We start from the raw sequence: 23,398 nt of genomic DNA, 5'->3' as shown, positions 1-23,398 counted from the left end.
TAGAAATTGGCGAACCCCAGAAACCTCTGTAGGGCCTTACGGGAATCTGGACTTGGCCAATCCACCACAGCCTTAACCTTCTCAGGATCCATACGCATCCCCTCAGACAACACAATGTACCCTAAGAAAGGAACAGACTGTGCATGAAAAGCGCATTTCTCCGCCTTGACAAAAAGCCCATTCTCTAGCAACCTCTGAAGCACTCGTCTGACGTGCTGAACGTGTTCCTGGAGAGACGAAGAAAAAATCAATATGTCATCCAGGTAGACATAAATGAACTGATCGACCATGTCTCTCAACACGTCATTGACGAGTGCCTGGAAGACCGCTGGGCTATTGGACAGCCCAAAAGGCATAACCAAATATTCAAAGTGCCCCCTGGGGGTGTTAAAAGCGGTCTTCCATTCATCCCCCTTCCTGATGCGGACCAAATGATAAGCATTACGTAAGTCCAGCTTTGTGAAGACCGACGCTCCCTGCAACCTCTCGAAGGCTGAAGACATCAACGGCAAAGGGTAAGTATTCTTTACCGTGATGTTATTCAACCCTCGGTAGTCAATGCAAGGTCGCAGAGAACCGTCCTTCTTCCCCACAAAAAAAAACCCCGCCCCCGCTGGAGAAGAGGAAGGTCGGATGAATTTGGATGCCAGAGAATCAGAAATATATTTCTCCATGGCCTCCCTCTCGGGAACAGACAGAGAGTAAAGCTTGCCCTTAGGTGGAGACGTACCTGGCAGTAGATCTATCGCACAGTCATAGGGACGATGCGGAGGGAGAGAAGCAGCCCGAGACTTACTGAACACTTCCTTCAGGTCCAGATACTCCGTGGGCACGTTTGACAAATCCACTGCCTCCTCCTGTAACGCAGAAACAACAACAGACGGACAAGCAGACACAAGACAGGACTCGTGACATAAACTACTCCACTCCAACACTGATCTCTGCTGCCAGTCTATCTTGGGATTATGTTTGATGAGCCAGGGGTGACCGAGAACAATAGGTGCAAGGGGGGAGTCCAGGATGTAAAATGAGGTAGTCTCTGTGTGATTTCCGGATACTGTAAGTGTAATGGGTCCAGTGGTGAATGAAATAGTAGGAAGAGCTTGACCGTTGAGGGCGTGAACAGCAATGGAGTGGGTGAGGGGTAACAGAGGAACGTGGATCTTGTGAGCAAATGTGTAGTCCATGAAGTTACCTTCTGCCCCGGAATCCAAAAGTGCTAGACAGTCGTGAGTGTTGGCTGACCATCTAAGTCTTACCGGGAGGAGCGTAGATGTTGATGAGGTCTTCTCAGCGGAGATCCCACCCGACAGTTGCCTCAGATTTACTGCCGGGCTTGCCCTTTTACCGGGCAGTTGTACGCGAAATGACCAGCAGTCCCACAGTACAGGCAAAGGCCCTGGGATCTCCGCCTTTCCTTCTCCTCCCGGGAAAGCCGAGCTCGCCCGACCTGCATGGGCTCGTGATCGTAGACGGGGCTGACCGCGTCCCCGCCGCTGGCTTGCGTGGTCTCAGCGGCTGCAGAAGCCCGAGCTGGTAACTTCATCCGTTCCACTCGGGAGAGACGAGAATCCACGCGAAGCGCCAGATCAATAAGTCCATTGAGTGTAGCGGGTAAATCCAAGGCGTAGATTTCCTTCAGGACGCGGTCAGCCAGCCCATGCAGGAACATGTCCCACTGCGCCTCCTCGTTCCATTGACACTCAGCCGCCAAGGTCCGGAACTCAATGGCATAATCAGATACAGATTTACCTCCCTGCTTGAGGTCCGCCAGGGTTCGTGCTGCTTCTCTTCCCGCGACCGCGCGGTCAAACACCATCTTCATCTCGGCGGCGAGTGTCTGGAACGAGGCACAGCACGGATCTTGATTCTCCCACACCGCCGTCCCCCATAGAGCTGCCCTCCCAGTCAGCAGTGTGAGCACGAACGCCACTTTGCTCTGTTCGGTGGCAAATGTTCTGGGCTGCAGAGAAAAATGCATTGAACAGCGTGTTAGAAATGCTCTGCAAAAGTTCGGCTCACCACTATACGACTCAGGAACTGGTAGGCGGGGTTCTGACTGGGAGACGCTCGGTGGTGGTACTGGGGGAGCGGGCGGTGCGGGTGGTGGCGCAGTGGGAGCTCGTAGTTGTTGCAGCTGCTGGGTGAGCTCGGACACCTGCGCCACGAGAGCTTGAATGGCCCGACCCGACTCATTAGAAGTCCTCTCCTGGGCCTCAATCCGAGAAATGGTGGCTCTGATGAAGTCATCCAGAGGAGAAGAGGATCCACTTGCTGCTCCCATCGCTTGGTCAGATCGTTCTGTCATAACTCATGAAGCGGAAGCAAAATTGCAAGTACTCTTTTATTGAGGGTCAGTAGACACAAGGCAAAATACACGGGTGGGCTGGTGGCGCAGGGACTTGATGGTCAGCGTGATGGTGAAGACAGGTGACGGTGAATCCAGTGAAGTGAACATCCAACGCGACGAACACCACGAGAACACCGAACAGGAACACGATCAGGAACAGGAACAGGACTGGAATGGCACACGACGACACACACCGAAGACACCAAAACAACGATCTGACAAAGAAAGGAGAGTGCGATGAGTCTATATAGATGAATGAACTGGCAGCAGCTGGTGAGGGGAATGAGATCAGGTGGAGCGCTGATCAGCTGAAATGAGCAGCCACGCCCACTCACACACACCCACACACACAGAACAACAAATACACGAGACACGAAGAAAACAGTGAATTCATGAACCGTGACAACTTCACATTTGATGCATTTTTTTTTCTATTTATTGTTTCTTTTTTTTTAAATCAGTTATGTACATAACTGGTTTTTTTTCTGTTACATTTAATATTGTTAAATTCATGTTTATTGCATTTTTTTTATTTAATGTATGTTACCATGATGGTGTTTAAGTGTTTGTGTGAATGACACTGTGCATCTTCTATATATTAGTAATAACTTTCTCAGCTTGTGGAAAAGCTGCTTGTGATGAGCATTGATTCATCGTGTGACTCATCACTAATGTGATTGGCGGTTGTCAGTTTATTACAATGGTACAAAACAGATATTAGTACTTCAATAGATTGGTAAATTAACATTATATAATGAAATACATTTTTTTACTGTAAATTTAAGTTAAGTCTCTAAAACCTAAAATGTTGCTTCCGTATTTTTTACGGTAAATTTCTTGCAACCTCACCTGCCAGTTTTTTACTATAAATTTAACAGATTTTTTTTTTTTTACAGTGTTGAAAATATCATTAGCTAACCTGGTATAAAATCAGTGGAAGTCTATGCAATGTCCTCACTTATATAGTGAAACAAACGTGTGTGTGTGTGTGTGTGTGTAGACTGCAGCAGGAACGCGTGGAGGCAGCGCGCATGGCGGAGGATCTGGCCCTACAGGCTGCAGAAATGGCCGTCAGACAGCTGGAGGAAGAGCACACCACACAGATCATCATTAATACGACAAACGAAGAACCAGACAATGAGGATCAGTAAGTGACAAACACACCACAAACTCAGTAAGGAATTCAGTGACTCTGTGTAACACCCTTCCTGCCCTGTTCTGTGTTTGTTAAGATCTGGGGTGTGATAAACCACAAAGTGGCTACAAAACTTTTTTGCGACCATTGCGCTGTCTCTCTCCATCTTTCAAACTATTCCTTTATCTCTCTCTCACACACAAACACAGTGTTCAGAATTCACCTGTTCACTGTTTGTTTTACAAAGACTGCCAAATATCCAGGAGGAAGAGAATGAAGAAGACCCAGAGTAAGTGTCACTCTCACCTTTTCGCTGTTGCTCCTTGCTTTCTGCCAGGGTCCAAAATGAACATTGGCCAAACAACAAAAACGAATAACAACAGAATTATAGTTTCAGTGTAGCTTTTAGTCCATTTCCATTAGCTTTGTGGTCATTTATGGTTATTACATTCAAAACGTCTACTAAAGGAAACATCTCTTTTACGTCAATGCAAAACAAACATGTGCATGTTCCTCGCATTAAACCAACCAAATTTACACTACTGTTAAAGTTTGGCAAAAGTTTCTTTTGATTCTTATGCTCAACAAGGCTTCACTTATTTGATAAAATATACAGGTAATATTGTTATATATTATTACTATTTTAAATACTGTAACTGTTTTCTATTGTAATATATTTTCAAATGTAATTTATTCCTGTGATCAAAGCTGAATCATTCCTCCAGTCAGTTCCTTCGGTGTCACATGATCCTTCAGAAATCATTCTAATATGATGATTTGCTGCTCAAGAAACATTTTTTATGTTTCATGTTTGCTCTAGCAGTCTCCTCCATTTCTTATATGATATGATCACTATATGTGGTATAATCCCAAATCTAATACTATATATATTTTGCTATAGACTATAGACTTGGCTAGTAAAAAAATGCATGGCTAGTAATTCACTTGCCATTCACAGGTGTGACAAAACCATAATTTTGGACCCTGCTTCCAACCCTTCAGTGCTGCAACTTTCCTCACAGCAGAGTGAATGTCACAACTTACGATCTGATTGGATGCGAGTTCTTGCTTGCTTCTCTTTACTGCTGTGCCGTTACTTTATTATCCTGCGTGTCAGCTGAAGTTCTGTTTGTCCTCTCCGGCTCGCCATACAGGTTACAGCCGTTTCATGAAGAGAGTGAGGAGGAGAGTGAGGATAGTAAGATCGCAGAGTAAGACCTTCATCCTCAGAGCTGAGCAAAGCGCTAGCAGCCTTCGTATTAACACATATAACACATTATATTTCATCAAAGCTGCAGCTCATGCTTTAGCTGCTGTTTGTATCCCCACACTGCCTTTGCAGTTCCTGAAAAACTAGATCTGAAATAAGAATGAAGCTTTCATACATTTGTACAATGTTTTATATTGTTTTTAGGGCTTGGCAATATTAGATATTGATTATATATTGAGAAAAAACTAAGATCGCTGTAGTGTGTTGTGAAAGTTGGCAAGATATTTGTAAGTATATGCTAAATATTTGGTTTATCACCCAGCCCTGTTTAAACTAAGATTAAAAAGATAAGGACAAAAAAAAGAAAAGAAATTAGAGCAATTTAGCTCATATCGATATATTTCTGTTCATCAAAGCAAACCTATTCTGAATTCTGCTTCAGTCTCTAAAAAGACAAACCATTACAAATACAGAAGTGTCCCACTTTTGACACTTTGTGTTATTTTGGGTATGATGTCAGATGCTTAATTTAGGCTTCATCCTGCTTTACCACGTCACTATAAAACATCCTGTCCAAAAACCAGAACAGCTGATGCCAAAAAAGCTTTTAGGCCGAAGCACTGCAGTAGAAGTAGAACAGTTTCAGACCTGCCGCTGCTGCTGCATTTTGCAGTGCTGAATTCATTAAGCCAAAAAGTCATTGAATAAAACTGAAATGTGCACTTTTTATCAACATTTTGCAACCAACTTAACCAACAGTGTCGACATAAAAAGGTATGTTAGACTGGCCTACATTAGTTTGTGTAAACAGATTTCACCTATGCTTCTGTTCAAATTGGGCTACTTTTACATTGTTGTTACATTGTAACATTATAACTAAGAATTGCGAGATATAAACTCGCAATTGCAAGGAAAAACGTTGGAATTGTGAGTTATAAACTCAAAATTGCAAGAATCCAGACAGCAACATAGTGTCGGCCCAGATCTGGCCCACATCTGGTACGCGTTGAATCCACATGTACCAGATGTGGCCCGGATCTGGGCCGACACTATGTTGCTGTCTGGGAAATAAAGTCAGATTTGTGAGATAGGCTGTAAATTCGCAAATGTGAGAAAAATAGTCAGAATCGCGAGTTTGTTTATAAAGTCTGAATTGCAAGAAAAAAAATCAGAATTGTGAGATATGAAGTCCCAATTACCTTTTTAATGTTTTATTCCTTGAAGGAAACAAGTATATACCTCACTTAACACTGAACCAGCATAATCTAGCATGGAATAGCATTGAAATGAGTTTGAGCTTGATCAGCTTCCTTTTTTTGTTGGTCTTGTTGAAATTCAATGTACATTTACAGTAGTCCATATGTGATCCTGGATCACAAAACCAGTCATAAATCGCATGGGTATATTTGTGGCAATAGCCATACATTGTATGGGTCAAAATGATCGATTTTTCTTTTATGCCAAAAATCATTAGGATATTAAGTAAAGATCATGATCCATGAAGATATTTTGTAAATTTCCTACCTTAAATATATAAAAAAAATATTTTTGTGAGTGAATGCAGCACAATCGCCAACAGAAATGGACAAGTTTTAAGGAGATTTTCTCAATGTTTTGATTTTATTGCACCCTCAGATTCCAGATTTTCAAATACTTGTATCTTGGCCAAATATTGTCCTATCCTAACAAACCATACATAAATTAAAATACAATCAATACACTCAATTAAAAAAATGTGTGGTCCAGGGTCACATATGGATAGCTGCATCTAAAATAGCATTGATAGTAATTTTGCTATTCCATTAACCTTAATCAGTTTGAAAGACCTGAAATAACATCATTAATTCACTTTCACAGCAGCTAGACCTAATAGCATTCTGGCACAAATCTGATTGTCCGTTAGAGTGGTTGATTTCCATAATCCAATCAAACGTTCTTGTCAGCTGCTTTGAGTTTTATCTGGTGATCGGTGGTTTACCAGACTCTGAATGTTTGTGATGGACTGGTTGTGTTGTCATGGCTAGACTCCTGCTCATACCCTTTTCAGGAGCCTGGTGGACGTCTGTCCGGCGGAGCCCACGCCGCACGAGTCTGAGGTTTCAGATCAGGCACCTCAAAGTCCACCGCCGCTACAAGCAGATCCGGTCTCTCCAGCTGTGACCACTCAGCCTGAGCGCGCCGCATCTGTACCGCCTGATGCTGACCAGGTAACTCCGCGTAAAACATTAGCACACTACCATTCGGATGTTTGGGAAGACATTTTTATGTTTTTGAAAGGAATTGATGTTTAATATTTTATTGATCAAAAATAGCCATTACCATATTTTCCATATTATAAGCCTTGTTTTTCTTTGTAATTTATATTCCATAGCAATTTAGATAATGCAATAATTGGCAAGTATTTTTCATTCCTGTTCTGAATACCGTTCAATTTAAAGGTTTTGTTGTGGAGTGAGTGATGTTTGCAGAATTTATAATGTTTGTGGAAGTTTTGTTTTATTTACCTGCATTTATATTTTTACTGAATATTATAATAAATTTGACTTATACACAGATGATGCAACTTATTTTCTGGAAAATATGGTAATTTACTGTTTGAAATTAATGTTTTATCATGTAAATGTATACAGTTATAAATATTTACTGTATTTTTTTATCAATTAAATGCAACCTTTCAGAAACATACACATTATATTGTGATTCTTTTGAATGGCAGCTGTATATACATTTAGACGTGTGGATTTGGTCATATTTTTCTTTGCTGTCTCATGCATGTTTGCTTTTATTAATCTTCTGTTGCTACAGGAAGAGGAACCTCCTGATGAAGTATGTGGAGGTAAGAGTACAAACAGTGTTGTCTGTAATGCATTTCCAAGGAATTAATTACAGTTATTTAATTAATTTTCCCTTGAAAAAGGGATTTATTTATTTGAAAGAATTAAAAGGGTAGTTTCATCTCATTTCTTGTATTGTTTAATTGGTTAATGTTAATATGGGATTTAGAAAGTAATAAGTGTAAAGCAATACTTTTTAGAGAACATAATTAGTACAATAATCTAATTATACTGTTGAAGATGTAGTTAGTAGCTACTAGTTTTAAGTGTAGCTTACCCAACACTGTATCCAAGCATGCATAAACCCAACAAATTGGTCTAGCTGCAAACATGATATAGATAAAGCAAGTCCTGTTGATTTCATGAAGCTTTAGTCCTGCAGATCTAATCAAATGAACTGTATCTGTTGAGATCCAGTTTGTACATAACCAATGAAAGATAATATGGATAACATCCAGTAATTGAACTGGTCTACCTATCTGCAGTGCCCACTAGCTGTTCTGGCATAAAGAGCTGGCTTCTTCGCATCCCGCACGCTTCCACATGTCTGAGCAACTTCCATCTGCTGAAAAACAATAATGTTCCCTTGCCCAAGATGCCCTCTGACCTCCTGCTGCTGTACCAGGAGATATCCCAGCTTCCAAAACAAGCCAACCAGTGCTTCCAGAACGTTCTCCATCGCCTCAACATCCTCAAGCCCATGTAGAACGCCTCAGCAGCAGCATGTAGTCTTTGAGTTAGAATCTGTAGCTAGTGGATTTACTTCTTAAAATACCCAAGAGTCTCAGTGTCATCCCATACAAAAATGCCCTAAAATCCAGATCATCCCATAGACACAGTTTTGAAGTGCCCTACAGTTTCAGAAAGACACCAAACCTTCAACAATCTCTCAGGTGAACTGACTGTGCTAGATAGCGCTGTGCTGTCTGTTCTGTGCCATTGATTTTTGATAATGTTATTGTTACCACTGTTATTGTTTGCTATTGAATATTACCTCACATCTTGCAGCTTATTGAGGAGACGTGCTGTTACTCGCATGTACAGTATGTTTTTGCCTGGTGGATAATAAAATGGGTGAAAACCCCCTTAGATTATATTGACAGTGTTCAGACTCTGACTGCTCCTGTGTTGGGCCCCTGGGGGGTATAGCCCAGCTATATCTAGGCACCAAAATATTATAGATCAGGTCTCGACAGTGCAGGCGTTTCACTCGCATGTGTGACTCGCATAGATGTGTCCAAGCTGTAAAAAAGTCCCCAAGAGTCGTTAAAAAGTCTAAAAGTATCAGTGTTATGAAATTTAAGGTCCCTCGTCTTTTTGAATATACATTTCACAATAAGAGTCCTGATATAAGTCCCACACCATGCTTAAAGTTGTTTTTTATTTTTTTATTATTATTATTGGTATTTTGGTAATTTTACACAATAAACTGTATCTGACATTAATTGAGCATAAACTCATGTAACTTCTGTCTGGCAAGCCCGGTCACAGGAAGGAAAGACTAAAAACACTATATAACACATTATTTAATATATAGATTTTTTTACTAGTATTGACAGAATAATCTGAATATATATATATATATATATATTTGATTAAACCATCAAAATATGAGAAAAATCTTACCAAACTACAGCTACAAGTTTTATGCAAAAACAATTTTATACAAAAACAAAAAGCTCAAAGGAAAAAGCATAAATTGACTACAACTTAATCAGTTATTAATATAATATTTTGTTGGTTCTCTCTTGTTTTTGCATGTGTTCATCATTTCTTTGGATGCCAGTCTGCCCAAAAATTATGTCCATATAATTTCATTGCATTATAACAAATAAACCAATTGACTCCAAGAACAACCTCAATATGCTTACAAAATCTTTAATACATTTTTGTAATAATATTTTAACATTATATATATATATATATATATATATATATATATATATATATATATATATATATATATATGTGCATTTTGTATAATAATAAATTAAGTCATTTTGCTTTTAAATGTCTCTTTGTATCCCTTTATTAAGGAAAAACACATTATTTGATAAATTTTCATTGTGCCCCTAAAAAGTTTTAATGCACTTTTACATTTTTTTACATAGGCGCAAATGTAAAGATTTAGTTTTTTCTGTATTCAGTTTACTATTTTAAAGAATGTGAATATTCCACTCAGTGATTCAATGCTGTGATTATTTTTATCATTTTGTGTGTGTTTCTTTCTGGAGTATCTGGTCATAGTTTGTTCATCTCTAAATTTCCATTTCACGTGCACAAATAATGTTTTTAAAGATTTCAACGCTAAAATTTCATTGTTTGTGCTCTCAGAAAGCAGCCGTGTGAAGCCAGCAGTGATGGAAGAGGAAGTGAAGGATGGAGAAATTGCCGTTCCCGAAATCATTGTCGCACCAGAGTCAAACTCAGTGACCCTCACTGTCCCTGTAACAAATCTGACAGAGGAGAAGACGGCTCCTGGTGAGGAAGAGGACGGCAGTCGAATGGATCCGAACATGACTGATCTACTCACTGTGGACGAGTGAGTCTTTAAAAAGCCAAATATTAGATTTTTTTCTGGGGGTTTCTGTCTCAAAACCATTGCTTAGACTTAGACTTAGCAGTGACATGACTTTCTCCAATGTGTTGTCATTTCCTGTAGAGGCCTTGAGCGGCCCATGTCTGCGGCCAGTCAAACAAGTGTGGTTGTGAGTGAGCGACTGCAGGAGCTGGTCAAGCTGTTTAAGGGGCGAACAACTCGTGTAAAAGAGAAACTGACTGATCCAGACGACTCTGATGAGGAAAGCCCTACAGCATGTGAGTCGACTTGAATTTACTCTTTATTTTACTGTATTAGTTCAGTAATGTAATGTCAAAGATAGATACTTCCTTCACCTTTGATATTTGAACCCTAGCTCCTGCCAAAAAGCCTGCCGACGCCCCGCCTCCTCCTCCACCCCCTCCTCCAGAGGAAAAGAAAGAGGCTGATGAGGAGGCTGAAGAGGAGGTGCAAATCTATGAGTTTATGGGATACAAGTTCCCAGTTCCTCAGTTGAAAATACCCAAGATCCCTGATTGGCTGAGAGTTATACTGGAGTACCGTTTCCCGTCCAGCATTGATCCCTTCACAGGTGAGATCTACAACCAGCTGAAAGCTCTATGGATCACAATGGGCCATTGTTATAATAATTAATATATAAATAAACTACCTTATTTACATGTCATGTCATGGGAAATTAAAAACAAAGAACCAAACACTTTAACTTTACTTATACCCTGTGAAAAAGAAGTACACTCTATCATACTTTTAAAAAGATTACTTATTATGGAAATAATATAAATAATATTCTTAAGTGTAAACTGAATGTAATGTTTTTGGACACAGTAATTGTATGTTATTTACAATTAAATGAAAATGTATTATAGTTTAAATTTATATTAAGTGCAGTTAGTTGAACTTGAGAGAACTTTTTTGACCCACTTAAGTAGGGCTTAAGTACACTTTATGTGTAAGTTCTTACATATAATTACTTCTACTGTCTTCAAAATATTGTTATTGTTTACTGCCGAATGTACTGAAAAGCATTTATGGTAAACTAATAGGGCTGGGTAAAAAATATCGATTTCTCGATTTTAATCGATTCTCATTTTTACGAACCGATATCGATTCTTAAATCCCAAGAATCGATTAGTCATCCTGTTTTCAGTTGATGACTGAATGTAACATTGTAGCGTGCATCCCATCCAATAAATCGCAATAATCGTTGTGCTTTGTTACTGATGATATAAAACAAAGTCTCAGATTTCAAATGACGTCCATTTTCTTACAAAATTCAAAAACATAAATACTGTTTTGGCGCTGTGGCATGAGATCGCTCTGGCGCAGCTCAGCTCTAGAGAAGCAGCAACTTAATAACACCAGTTAGCGCGCGAAATAAACATGAATGAGCATCTGAAAGTATGTTAAAAGGTAGAGTACAACTTATCGAATTCTGTATCATGTGACATGGAATCGCTCGATCAGTGTTTCAACCGTGGAAAGACGTCAGTAAATCAGCTTGTAAACAATGTCATGTAACGTCACATCACATTTACCTCAGAAAAACCATATCCAGTGACCATAAACTCGTTAGTCAGCTAGAACAATTAACTCTACAGAGGAGCATTTTGCTAAATATATGCACCATATTACATATTAATTATAATTTTTAATGTTCTTCAATTTTGAATGCATGTTTGAATAAATCTGGCAGGTTTTTATGACAGCCACCATTTAAAGGTACAGTATGGGATTTTTCGCCACTAGGGGTCGCTAACCTATTTACAATAACAAAGGCGTAGTTTGATGACGCAACATTTGCTAAGAATTATGGATCTTGTCGTCAACGTCAAGCCGACCGATCTAATAATGTTTATGGATGACTGAATACATCGATGTTTTTATCATGACTGTGATATGAAGCAGTTCGGGATTGCTAAGAGACAGCTATCAGCTCCACATGCGACGCGAGTCCCGCGGATATAAAAGGAATAAGGACATTTCATTCTAACGTTACCGAACTACATGCAGAATTACAACTCACAGGTCAGTTTATTAGACAAATTAAACTTGTGAGGTAACGCAGCGCTGTTTCACTTGGTCAAACATTACACTAGCACACTAAACTGCATTTAAATGTGTTTAAATGTATGTGTTAGTTTGTCTGTATGAGACTAGCAGTAACGTTAAGCTAGATCAATAATAACATAGAATAACATACAGATCATATTCTGACATTTTATCATTGTTGAACTATAAAACATTGATTAGTTTTATGTAAATGTGCTCACCTGTTTAATAAAGTACATGTAGAAGTGGTCGAAGTCTCGGACGTGGAGCTCTCGTTTATATACTGTCTATGGGAGCTCTCGGCATCTCGAAAACACCGCTCTGATATTGATTCTCGTTTTAGTTCTCCTTTTTTTATCCAAAGTCTGCTTGCCATGGTCCATAATGTTTGAACGAAACGACAACAGCGTGCAGATAGACATTGCGAACTACAAAGTTGTCCGCGTCAGTCGCTTTGGTTACTATCAGAGGGCTCTGGTTCATAGCTCTGGTTGCCATGGCAGCACGAGCGGAAACCAGGGACAACGCGGATATGACGGCATTGGCGGCGACAAAACGGAAATAAAGAAACGGGACGTTTCTCGAATTAAATTACAAATTTCTCCTGGTTTGAAAGTTGTTGGAAACAGTCGGGATAATGTAAGTACACAACAAAAAAAAATATATAACATAGATATAGTGATTTTAGCTATTTTTAAAGCAAAAAAGTTACATATTGTGCCTTTAAATGTTTATATTTCTTATAACTTTATTATTATAAAAATAAATAAAAGTGTAATTTGTGTTTGTATACAAATCAGTTAATTTTTACCTTCAGTATTATAGTTGGCTAATGAAGCCTAGTAGGCTACAACTGACTCCCATAGTTTACAGCATTAGTGAAGAGATTTGTTTTTCTTGAGAAAATTTGCCATGTATTGTACCTGATATCCAAAATAATCAATATTGAATCGAATCGGAAGTGTGAAATTTGTGTCAATACCCAGCCCTATGAACTAATATATACAGTACTTTAAGAATAAGTGTACTTGAATGTGTCTAAAGTGAAAAATGACTAAAGATTAAAACGTAATTATTTAAAATGTACTTATAAGTAAAACTTTACATTTTACATTACAAAGTGCAATTTTTTAAAGTCTAAGTGTGCTAAGAAACATTCAGGAAACTGTACACTTAAGTGGCCTTTTATTTCAATAATACTATATTATTTGCAAGTACAGTTTTTACAGTTTTCGCATTCAATACAAAAAATTAAGCACACTTTCTTCCTCAAGGGATATTAATTATTAAGTGGACTTAATAAAAAACTGTATGAAATGACCTACTGGAGATGCAACTATGCTGATTGATTCTTTCACAGATTTGATCTACGTGGTGTGGCTGTTCTTTGTGACATTTGCGTGGAACTGGAATGTTTGGCTGATCCCTGTGCGCTGCACTTTCCCGTATCAGACCTCTGAGAACATTCACTGGTGGCTGCTGATGGACTACCTCTGTGACGGCATTTACATTCTTGACATCGTGGTCTTTCAGCCCAGACTGCAGTTTGTGAGAGGAGGGGACATTGTGGTGAGCAAGAGTTTTGAACAGCATATCTATTGTTTTATATGAAAGCTTGTTTCCGCCACGGAATAAAAAAAAAAGTAAGAAAGGTAATTGAGACTTTTTATCTCACAGTTCTGCCTTTTTTTCCTCGCAACTGTGAGTTTACAGTATGTCTCACAATTCTTACAATTGTTCTCAGAGTTGCGAGTTTATATCTCGCAATTTGACCTTTATAGCTTGCAATTGCGAGTTTAAACCTAACATCTGAATATCTGGGGGAAAATTGCTGTATGTAAACTGCAATTTCAAGTTATAAAAATAGAATTGCAAGAAAAAAGTCTGACATTTTTCAAAAATGTTTTACTTAAAAATAAATAAATAAAAATGTGTGGTGTACCTCAAGGATCTGTTCTTGGTCCACTTCTATTTCTAATCTAAATGCTTCCTCTTGGTCAGATCATCCAGCGTCATGGTCTTAATTTCCATGGTTACTCTGATGATACACAAGTCTATCTTATCTTTCAGCCTAATACTGCTTTCCCTTCCCCTTCCTGTCTACTAGATCTCAAAGTGTGGATGGGTCAAAACTTCTTAAAACTGAATACTGACAAAACAGAAATCCTGTTAGTAGGCCCTAAATCCCTAAATATCCTAGAAATAAAGTAAGAACTATACGACATAAAAGTCAGAATCGTGAGTTTTCTTTCTTTTTTTTTACGTTACATGCAATTGCGAGTTATATCTCACAATTCTGAGAAATAAAGTCAGAATTGCAGGATATAAACTCGAAATTCTGAGGAAATAGTCAGTATTGCGAGATATAAACACAATTGAAAGAAATTATCGTCTTTATTTTATTCAGTGGCGTAAGCTTCCATAGTTTGATGATTTCAACCTTACTAATTTCTTTTTGTGAATTGTTTTGCTTGAAATTGTGCTTGCTCTGTTTGTTTGTTTTTAAATAAATGTCACTAGGTTTAATATTTTGTTGTCTAATGCAATGACATTCATAGGCCACTGTTTCTTTTACTTTGTTGATGTTTGCCTGTTTTATGTTTTGTCTTTCTAAGTGTGACAGAAAAGACATGAGAGAGAACTACATGCAAACAGAGCGATTTAAGGTAAAACTCTTTATTTTCTACAAAATCTATGCATTGACACTGTGTTATTAAAACAGCATCCTAACCTTAAGTGCATGCTGGATGTTTCAGATGGATGTGATCAGTCTCTTTCCACTGGATGTCCTGTACGTCTTCACAGGTGTCAAATCACTCCTGCGGTTTCCTCGCCTTCTAAAGGTTAAAAAAACATGCCGTCCCTAATATCTTCCCACTGTCACACACAAATATCCCTATACTCACACTTATTCTGTGTCCATTTTGCAGTACAATGCATTCTTTGAGTTTAATGATCGTCTGGAGGCTGTGATGAGCAAAGCGTACATTTACAGGTAAGACCAGAGGCCACCGCTAGAGGTCACCATAACACAAAGCGAATGCCTTTTAAAGGAACAGTTCACCCAAATAATGAAGATTTTATTACTCACTGCTGTGTGATTCCAGGGTGATCCGTACGAGTGCGTACCTGCTGTACTCTCTGCACTGTAATGCCTGTATTTTCTATTGGGGATCTGACTATGAAGGACTGGGTTCTACTAAATGGGTCTATAATGGCAAAGGAAACAGGTGACCTTATCTATCTCAATGCTTTACTGAGTGGTGTGTTGTGCACAGTGTAGATCATGTAAAATAATGAGTCTGTGTTTGTGTCCTACAGTTATATTCGCTGCTACTACTTTGCTGTGAAGACTCTGATCACCATCGGAGGTTTGCCTGATCCCACCACTGTCTTTGAAATCGTCTTCCAACTGGTCAACTACTTCGTGGGAGTCTTTGCTTTCTCCATCATGATCGGTCAGGTAAGAGACATACATCACAGAACTTCTGGTTGAATCTCACTTGTTGTCAAAAACAGGTCAAGGTCATATTTGTCACAGTGGCTATAATGATGCTCACTACGAAGGAGTAGAGAAAGTCTTTTATCAATAAATCCACAACCAAAAAAACTCAGGAGATAACTGGAAACGCAGGGCTTAAATACACAGAGGGTGATTGACTGAAACAGAACAGGTGTTAACTAATCAAGGACCAAGGAGATTAACAAGGAACTACGGAAAACGGGAACATAGAAAGAAACTAAACAAAAAAGAGCATATGTGACAATATTTCACTCTAAAGTAAAAAGAAAGAACAAAAAAAATATGTTTTTATTCTGCATAAAGTATATAAGACTGATTTTAAGACTATAAAGTCAAAATATTTTCATTATTTTCACAATTCTTAAAAAAAATCTCATTAAATGCATTTTTATGCAATTTATACTTAATGTACGATAGCAGATTATTGTATTATCTAGTTAACTTAAACTAAAACCATAAAAAAAAAACTTTCGTTAGTTGAATAAAATGAACTTTAACTGAAATAAAATAAACCATTCAAATTAAATTTCAGACAGTTGCCAAGGCAGCATTTCTCATTTTCATTTAGTTAAAAAGTGATGTACTAAAATATTTAAAACTGAAATAGAAATTAATAAAAACTATATAAGTATTACAAAAAAAAAACTAATTAAAATGACAAAAACACAAAAATAATTAAAATATGAAGAAAAAAACTGTAATAGCATCTCAGTGATACTAAAATAACTATAACTGTATCTAAGCAGAAAAAAAAATATCGTCCAGTAATACTGGACTAACTATTACTCATGCAAATTGTAAATTTTTAATTTTGCCCTTTTTTTAAGCTGAAATACATCCTAGACATGTTTTTGTGAAACTCACCTTCTAGTTTAATATGGCTGTTTTTCATATCATCAACAGAAAACTTTAAAACGTGTGTATGCCACTTTAAAAAAGATCAAATCGTGAAGCTCCATGCAGTGTAATGTTTTCCCTCTGTGTGGTGTGTGTACGCATAGATGAGAGATGTAGTCGGAGCCGCCACTGCAGGTGAGGCGTACTACAGACACTGTGTGGACAGCACCGTCAAATACATGACCTCCTACAAGATCCCCCGTGTGGTCCAGAACCGAGTGAAGACCTGGTACGACTACACCTGGAAGTCGCAAGGCATGCTGGGTAAGCAGAACCCGATTGCACTAGACCTTTACATGTGTCGAGTATGTTTTGGCTGTGTTTTATGATCCGTTCGTCTTCAGATGAACAGGAGTTACTTATACAGCTTCCAGATAAGATGCGTCTAGACATCGCAGCAGACGTAAACTACACCATTGTCAGTAGAGTGGCGCTCTTTCAGGTGAGTATCTATTACCTCATTCACTCTAATCTTTCTTTCTTGAACACACACACAGAGAATGACAAAGTCTGATTTAGTACCGCTAGAAAAACAGATCATTCCAGTTTAAAGTGGTCAAGCTGGTTTGTTGCTGGTCCATAGTGGTTGTTGCTTGACCAAGATGACCACTAGGTTGAAACCAGGTACACCGACTGGTTGTCCAGCTGACTAAACATGTACACCAGCTTGGTCCAGCTAATGACCATAAATGGACTAAATACAAATGTACTAGATTTTAGCTGGATTTTCAAGCAGAGTCCATAGACCTACATTCAACTTGAAATCAAATTCACCCAATTTACTAGTGGTGTAAATCAGATGTTTCATCTAAATACAATCTGACATTGATTGTCTTAGCCATACAATATTTTATCAAAACATGCTTTGATATGATTACGATTCGATTATATTCAGGGGCCTGCGATCAGTATTACAGTATTATGTGCCTATTTTAAACAACTGGTTACATTTGAATTAACTCACAAATGCATCCAAAATAACATGAAAATTTTATTGAATACTGTATCCAAATTGGGACATCCACAACAAAAAATACACTATAGTTTTTTAAATTATATATAATAATATAGAAAAATTAATCATTAAAAAAAATATATATATTGATTTTTAATGCATTGCATCGATTCATCATATCGTTAGTCATTTGATTGCTGCAACGATCCATATCTACATATTGTTAAACCCACTGATCTATATAAATGTATAGATCAGTGGTTACACCTCTACTATTTACTTTCTTAATACACACAAGCTAACAATATATGTTCTAGATTAATAAAACATATATTGAAATGAACATTTTGCTAACGTTTGCATTAAGTTAAGCAAAATGTTAAAAAAAAAATTCCTTCATTATGCGAACATTAAGGGAATATTCAGTTTCATAATTTTGCAAATATTATAGGAATGTTACTTTTGAATGCTCTCTAAACATTCTGAAAAAATTAGGAACATTTATATAAATGTTAGACGAACATCCAACTAAAGTGAAAAAAAAAGAAATAAAAAAAGATATTTGAGCAAAAAATTTGAGAACATTATTAAATGCCATATAACTAAACGAATGTTCTATTAACATTACTAGAAGAGTGTTTGTTCATAACTTTGAGAGAACCCTGCCAAAGTTCTGATAACGTACCCTGTTAACAGACACTCCAGGTCTGTCCTTGTACACATTTTACCATTAAATTTTATTTATTTATTTATTTATTTTATTTTATTTTAGTAATTTTTTATCAAATGTAATAACTTGCTCCACCTCTGAAACTCCTCCTCTCCAAACATCTGTTATATAGAGATCACTTCTCACCATCCAATCAGTTCCCAATGGATTAACTCATTTTGTTTGTCATTGAACGGGTTGTGAAAGCTGTTGTTAATATTAAAGTCTTCGACTCCTGTTCATTCCAGGGATGTGACAGACAGATGATCTTTGACATGCTCAACAGGCTGAAATCTGTGGTGTACCTTCCTGGAGATTATGTTTGTAAAAAAGTAAGCAATACGGCACTTATTATTATTATTATTATTTTTACTGTGCTGTATATGTGCTTTGCTACTGGCTTGCAAAAACATTTTAAAACCTAAATAATCTCAGTATATGGCCAGTATATTTGAAGGTTGTCTTAGTAAAGGTCACATCAAACAGCCACCATGAAAGAGCCTTTTATCTGTTAGCGTTTTGAACTGACTCTTGTCCCGCTCGGCTCTGGTGGTCAGGGTGAGATCGGTCGAGAGATGTACATCATCAAAGCTGGAGAAGTGCAGGTGGTTGGAGGCCCTGATGGGAATATAGTGTTTGTGACTCTGAGAGCTGGCTCTGTGTTCGGGGAAATTAGGTGAGTGATGATCATTATTGGAGACCCTTTACACCTCTTGTGAGACAATTTGGGCAGAACTTAAATTGCACTGATCAGGTCTGTTTATATTTTTGCCAAATGATTAAAATCATGTGTGACCTCACGGGAAAGAATACTGTGTCGTACAATGCAATTTGCTCATCCATGTTAAAGGTAGTTCACCCAAAACTGCCTTATGCGTAATTTAAATGTTTACAACTGTGTTGGATTATTATCTCTAAAGATTAATCGCAGTTGAATTTGTTTTTTCAACAAATTCAACAAAATCTGTGAAAATGTGGAATTTTTTTATTTTGTTGAATTTGAATTGACTCTGTTGTTAATAAAAGCCTAAATTAAATCTATTCATCATATAAAGTGATCGAGACTCTTCAGAAAATTTGGACTAAACCGCTCAATTCATTTTGATTAGTTTTACGATCTCTTTGTGAACTATTTGAAGCGTCAAAGTCTCAGTTGCTTAGCTGTCAATGGAGGGACAGAAAGCTCTCAGATTTCATCAAAATGATCTTCATTTGTGTTCTGAAGATGGACGAAAGTCTTACGGGTTTGGAACGACATGAGGGTGAGAAATTATTGACAGAATTTTCATTTTCGGGTGAACTATCCCTTTAACCTTTTATATTACAGTAATGTACCAACTGACAGTGTTCCCTGTACAGTTTACAGCTTTAGATTAGATTAGAATGAATAGATGTTGAATCAAATCAAAATCCGAATGCAAACAAATCAAGAGCTTGTGATTCGTAATCAAATCATAAAATCTGTATCAGTACCCAGCCCTATAATAGAGCCACGCAGTGTGTAACAATGTGTTATGTGTGAAAAGCCAAACAGACTGTTTTTTGTGTGTGTGTCCACTCCATCAGTTTGCTGGCGGGTAGTGGTGGAAACCGACGAACAGCTAACGTAAAGGCCCATGGCTTTGCTAACCTCTTCATCTTGGATAAGAAGGACCTGGCAGACATCTTAATACACTATCCCGAGTCCCAGAAGCTACTGCGCAAGAAGGCCAAGTGAGGGGATCAGAGTTCAAAACCTCAACCAAGAGCCCCAGCAATCCTTACACACACACACACACACACACACACTTCACCCAGCGCAGTGGTCTGAGCCATTTACCCCTCTATCACACTCACAGATCTCCTAGTGCCATGTTTGCTAGATATCGTCTGTTTTTCTCCTCATACTGCATCTCTTTCTCTCTCCATCCTTCTCCTACCCTCATTTCTCTTTAATGGAAGGAGGAATTAGTGTTTGATTTTGTTAGTTTGGAGGTTATTGAGATAATGAAAAAGCATGATCCGTTGAGTCACATGATCTGTTCACCCGTGGGACCAATTTACTGTGCATGTGTGTTGAATGATGTTATGTAAGGGCTTGAGATCGTCAAACCCTATGCAGCTCCACTTCCTGTTACAGTCTCAGCGATGCACATGCTAGTTTACAACTCAACGTCTGGCCATCCTAATGAGTTTGTCTCCTTCCATAGGAAAATGTTGACCAAAGATAAGAAGCCTGAAGAGGAGAAGGTTAAAGTGAAGGGTGAGGTCATCGGCGAGCGGCCAGAGACACCCAAACTCTTCAAGGCTGCCCTGGAGGTTGCCAAAGGACAAACGTTTACCAAGCTGAAGGAGTCATATAAGGGAGCAACTCTAGAGGTATTTACACCCGCTGTTTAGATGCTTTAGGCCAAAAACATACTCTGAAGCCAGACAAACAGCTCTGGTTGAAAAACAGATCGCTAATAACTAAAAATATTGTCCTCCTAAAATCAGATATGGTGCCTTTAGGCCCTGTTTACACCTGGTATTAAGATGCGTTTTGGTCGATCGAATCACAAGTAGATGAGGGAGACACATACACCTGGTTGTTCACAATGGGGAGGGTTTATGGGCGGGTAAATATATGTTTTTTTTTTTTCAGAAATAACCTTGTGCAATTTACATATGAGCACGCCCGGAGAATACAGAAAAACATACGAAAATAGCAGCAGCTTTCGTTTATGCTCTGATAGACACAAGACTGCGCCGAGCACTGTGAGTGTGTGTTAGAAATCAAGAATGGTGAGAGAACATTGTGCTTGGTATGTTTTTCGTCTTCAAACCAAACTTGGGTCTCCGGCCAACAAAGTTAAAATCCTGTCTGGCTATCGCGCATTAGGTCAGTAGACGGAGAGTAGGCGGTATTTTGCGGCTGTTCAAACGCATTCGATCACATGAGCATCTACACTACGAAACCAATCTGGTTGAATGCGTTTTCCACTACCTCTGGAAGTGGTTGAACGTGGACAAGCTCAAAATGTTTTGGACCCCATTTACACCTGTATTTAGCATCGTCCACTTGTGATCCGACCAAAACACTTCTTAATACCAGGTGTAAACAGGGCCTTAAATGCATTGTGATACATCAATGACATCAAACGTCATTGGTTCTCAAATGTCTGGAGACCATTTATATCAAACCTGAAGCATCTTTACAAAAAAAATTGAATTTCCAGTTCCAGTTCCATTTTCACAAACTGAATATACTGTATACAGTAATCAACTTTTTAAATATTTTATATTTGTGCTTTTGGAAATTGATATTTTTTCTCTTCTTAATTAGGTTTATTATTTTGCATTTTAGGGATTTTTATAGATTTATTTTTGCCTTTATTGAGATGAGATAACTGCCAGGAAGCGAAGTGGCCCTAAGCACAATCGTGTAACATGTCGGTGCGCTTCCCATGAGGCTGTTCCCTTTGACTTTAGGGACATTTTTATAACAAAGTATGTGCTTTCTGGTCATTTAACTGTTGCACGTGTTGTTTAGTTGATTTTTTTTTTGGTATTATTCATATCTTTCACTCATGTGATATAGTTAAAATGTGTGTGTTGGAAAATTACTACATGTAATTTTTACATGTAATTTTTACGTTTAATTACATGTACTAGTACTGTATGTTGTGATGGCTGAACTCTCAAGAACATTTAAAATTGTGTGCAAAACAATCCCGCACCCTTGTTCAGGCACTGTTATTTAGTGCATACAAACAGTATTACTTAATTTAACATGATTAGTTATGTAGCATGTAACCTTGAAACCAAAAACGGTGGGTCTTTATAATTGATAATAAAAGTGCTCTGTTCTCATCCAATTTAAGTTCTCCATCAATGTAGATTGCAGCCCAATCTGTTGTGTAAAAATAATCACTATAATCGCTCTGGAAATCTTGCTTTTTTGCACTGTTTTTGTGTTGTTTTGAACGTGCTATAAAACGGCACATTTCCATGGACAACTCTAGTCTGGGACAGGACGGCAAAAACCAGGGCTGTGTCCGAAATCACATACTCTCTTCATTGGGTACTAATTTTGAATGAATAATTACTTAATGATCGCTAAAGTACACTCTATATAGTATGAATTTGTGTAGTATGAATGTAATCTGGACGTACGACATTCACAATGTTGCCCTTATCACGTGACCTACCAGGGTCAGTGGATTCACAAATCCTGTCCCGTAGCCTCATGGGACAGTAAAGTGTCCATCATATGCACACTTCAGAATCTCACCGGAAGAAGTAGGGCATCCGGGAACTTTTTGCCTACTCTTTTAAGATTACTGTGAATTCAGACATACTTCTTTTGTCACATACTGTTTTTCGCCTACTTTATAGTAGGGAAGTATGTGATTTCCATGCCAGCCAGGACTGTCCACAGGAAAGATGGGAAAGTCTGGTTACCCTACTGTAGAAGAAGATGTTTTATACTAATGCACGCTATAGTGCCCCCTTGTAGCAGCACAGACAAAGCAGCAATTTTGGAACACAATAAATCAAGCTTGTGTACAGTATAGAAGCCGGAAACGTCCTTAGTCATCTTTATTTCCCATAACCCTCCACCCCCGGCTAAAAAGCGATTTTGAATAATTTTAATCTACTGTCATTACAAAAATAAATTATTTGTACAGCCCAGTTTGTTGATGTTTGACCAGTCATACCCCTTACTTCTTTTGTCTATCCTCTCTTTCTCTCTCAGCCGTCCACTTCTGGCTCCGGCATGCCCCCTCCCTCCCCCATCCACCGACGTTCGCCCGTTCCCCGGCCTCGCGCGCCAGATGATGATGACATGGTATCAGAGACCACTGACAGCACCATGATCATCCGCATGACTCCCCGCATAGAGGGAGAGGAGATCCTCTCCGTGGAGGTCGGTCATGCAGAGGGGGCGGAAGTGGAGGAAGAGCCGAGCAAAACTGAAGACAAGTGAGAAAAAAGAAGAGGGTAAGGACAGAGGAGAGTAGGGATATGGTAGAAAGCCTGAAGAAAAGCCCAGTGCATACAACCCTTCCCATGCTTTCTTTATTAGTGTGTTGGTGAAATTCCTACACATGCTTTTCAACCAGGTCATGCCAAACATGTTTTCAAGACTCAGTTCCCTGAGGAACCCATAAGTTCCTGCTATAACTCTAAGGGCTGTTAATGGTTCTTCTAGTAA

General features: G+C 38.4%; 1 protein-coding gene across 1 annotated transcript in view; it reads left to right on the top strand.

The window, feature by feature from the left end:
- Positions 1-23,398, top strand: part of cngb1a (cyclic nucleotide gated channel subunit beta 1a) — a 50,662-nt gene that overhangs the window by 25,510 nt on the left and 1,754 nt on the right. The window contains exons 17-38 of the mRNA XM_084123503.1: positions 3,351-3,497; positions 3,733-3,774; positions 4,640-4,696; positions 5,455-5,469; positions 6,743-6,902; positions 7,501-7,531; positions 9,864-10,071; positions 10,192-10,346; positions 10,445-10,660; positions 13,499-13,707; positions 14,754-14,804; positions 14,895-14,981; positions 15,069-15,133; positions 15,246-15,368; positions 15,460-15,601; positions 16,663-16,822; positions 16,903-17,000; positions 18,471-18,554; positions 18,780-18,898; positions 19,789-19,935; positions 20,412-20,580; positions 22,940-23,184. Coding sequence (XP_083979629.1) covers positions 3,351-3,497; positions 3,733-3,774; positions 4,640-4,696; positions 5,455-5,469; positions 6,743-6,902; positions 7,501-7,531; positions 9,864-10,071; positions 10,192-10,346; positions 10,445-10,660; positions 13,499-13,707; positions 14,754-14,804; positions 14,895-14,981; positions 15,069-15,133; positions 15,246-15,368; positions 15,460-15,601; positions 16,663-16,822; positions 16,903-17,000; positions 18,471-18,554; positions 18,780-18,898; positions 19,789-19,935; positions 20,412-20,580; positions 22,940-23,170 — 2,716 coding nt within the window. The 3' untranslated portion in view covers positions 23,171-23,184. The remainder of the gene's footprint in view (positions 1-3,350; positions 3,498-3,732; positions 3,775-4,639; positions 4,697-5,454; positions 5,470-6,742; positions 6,903-7,500; positions 7,532-9,863; positions 10,072-10,191; positions 10,347-10,444; positions 10,661-13,498; positions 13,708-14,753; positions 14,805-14,894; positions 14,982-15,068; positions 15,134-15,245; positions 15,369-15,459; positions 15,602-16,662; positions 16,823-16,902; positions 17,001-18,470; positions 18,555-18,779; positions 18,899-19,788; positions 19,936-20,411; positions 20,581-22,939; positions 23,185-23,398) is intronic.

Source organism: Abramis brama (genome assembly GCF_963993115.1).
Source record: "Abramis brama genome assembly, chromosome: 9".
NCBI lineage: Eukaryota > Metazoa > Chordata > Actinopteri > Cypriniformes > Leuciscidae > Abramis > Abramis brama.
Note: the sequence above shows the minus strand (reverse complement) of the source record. Positions and strands in the feature narration are given on the sequence as shown.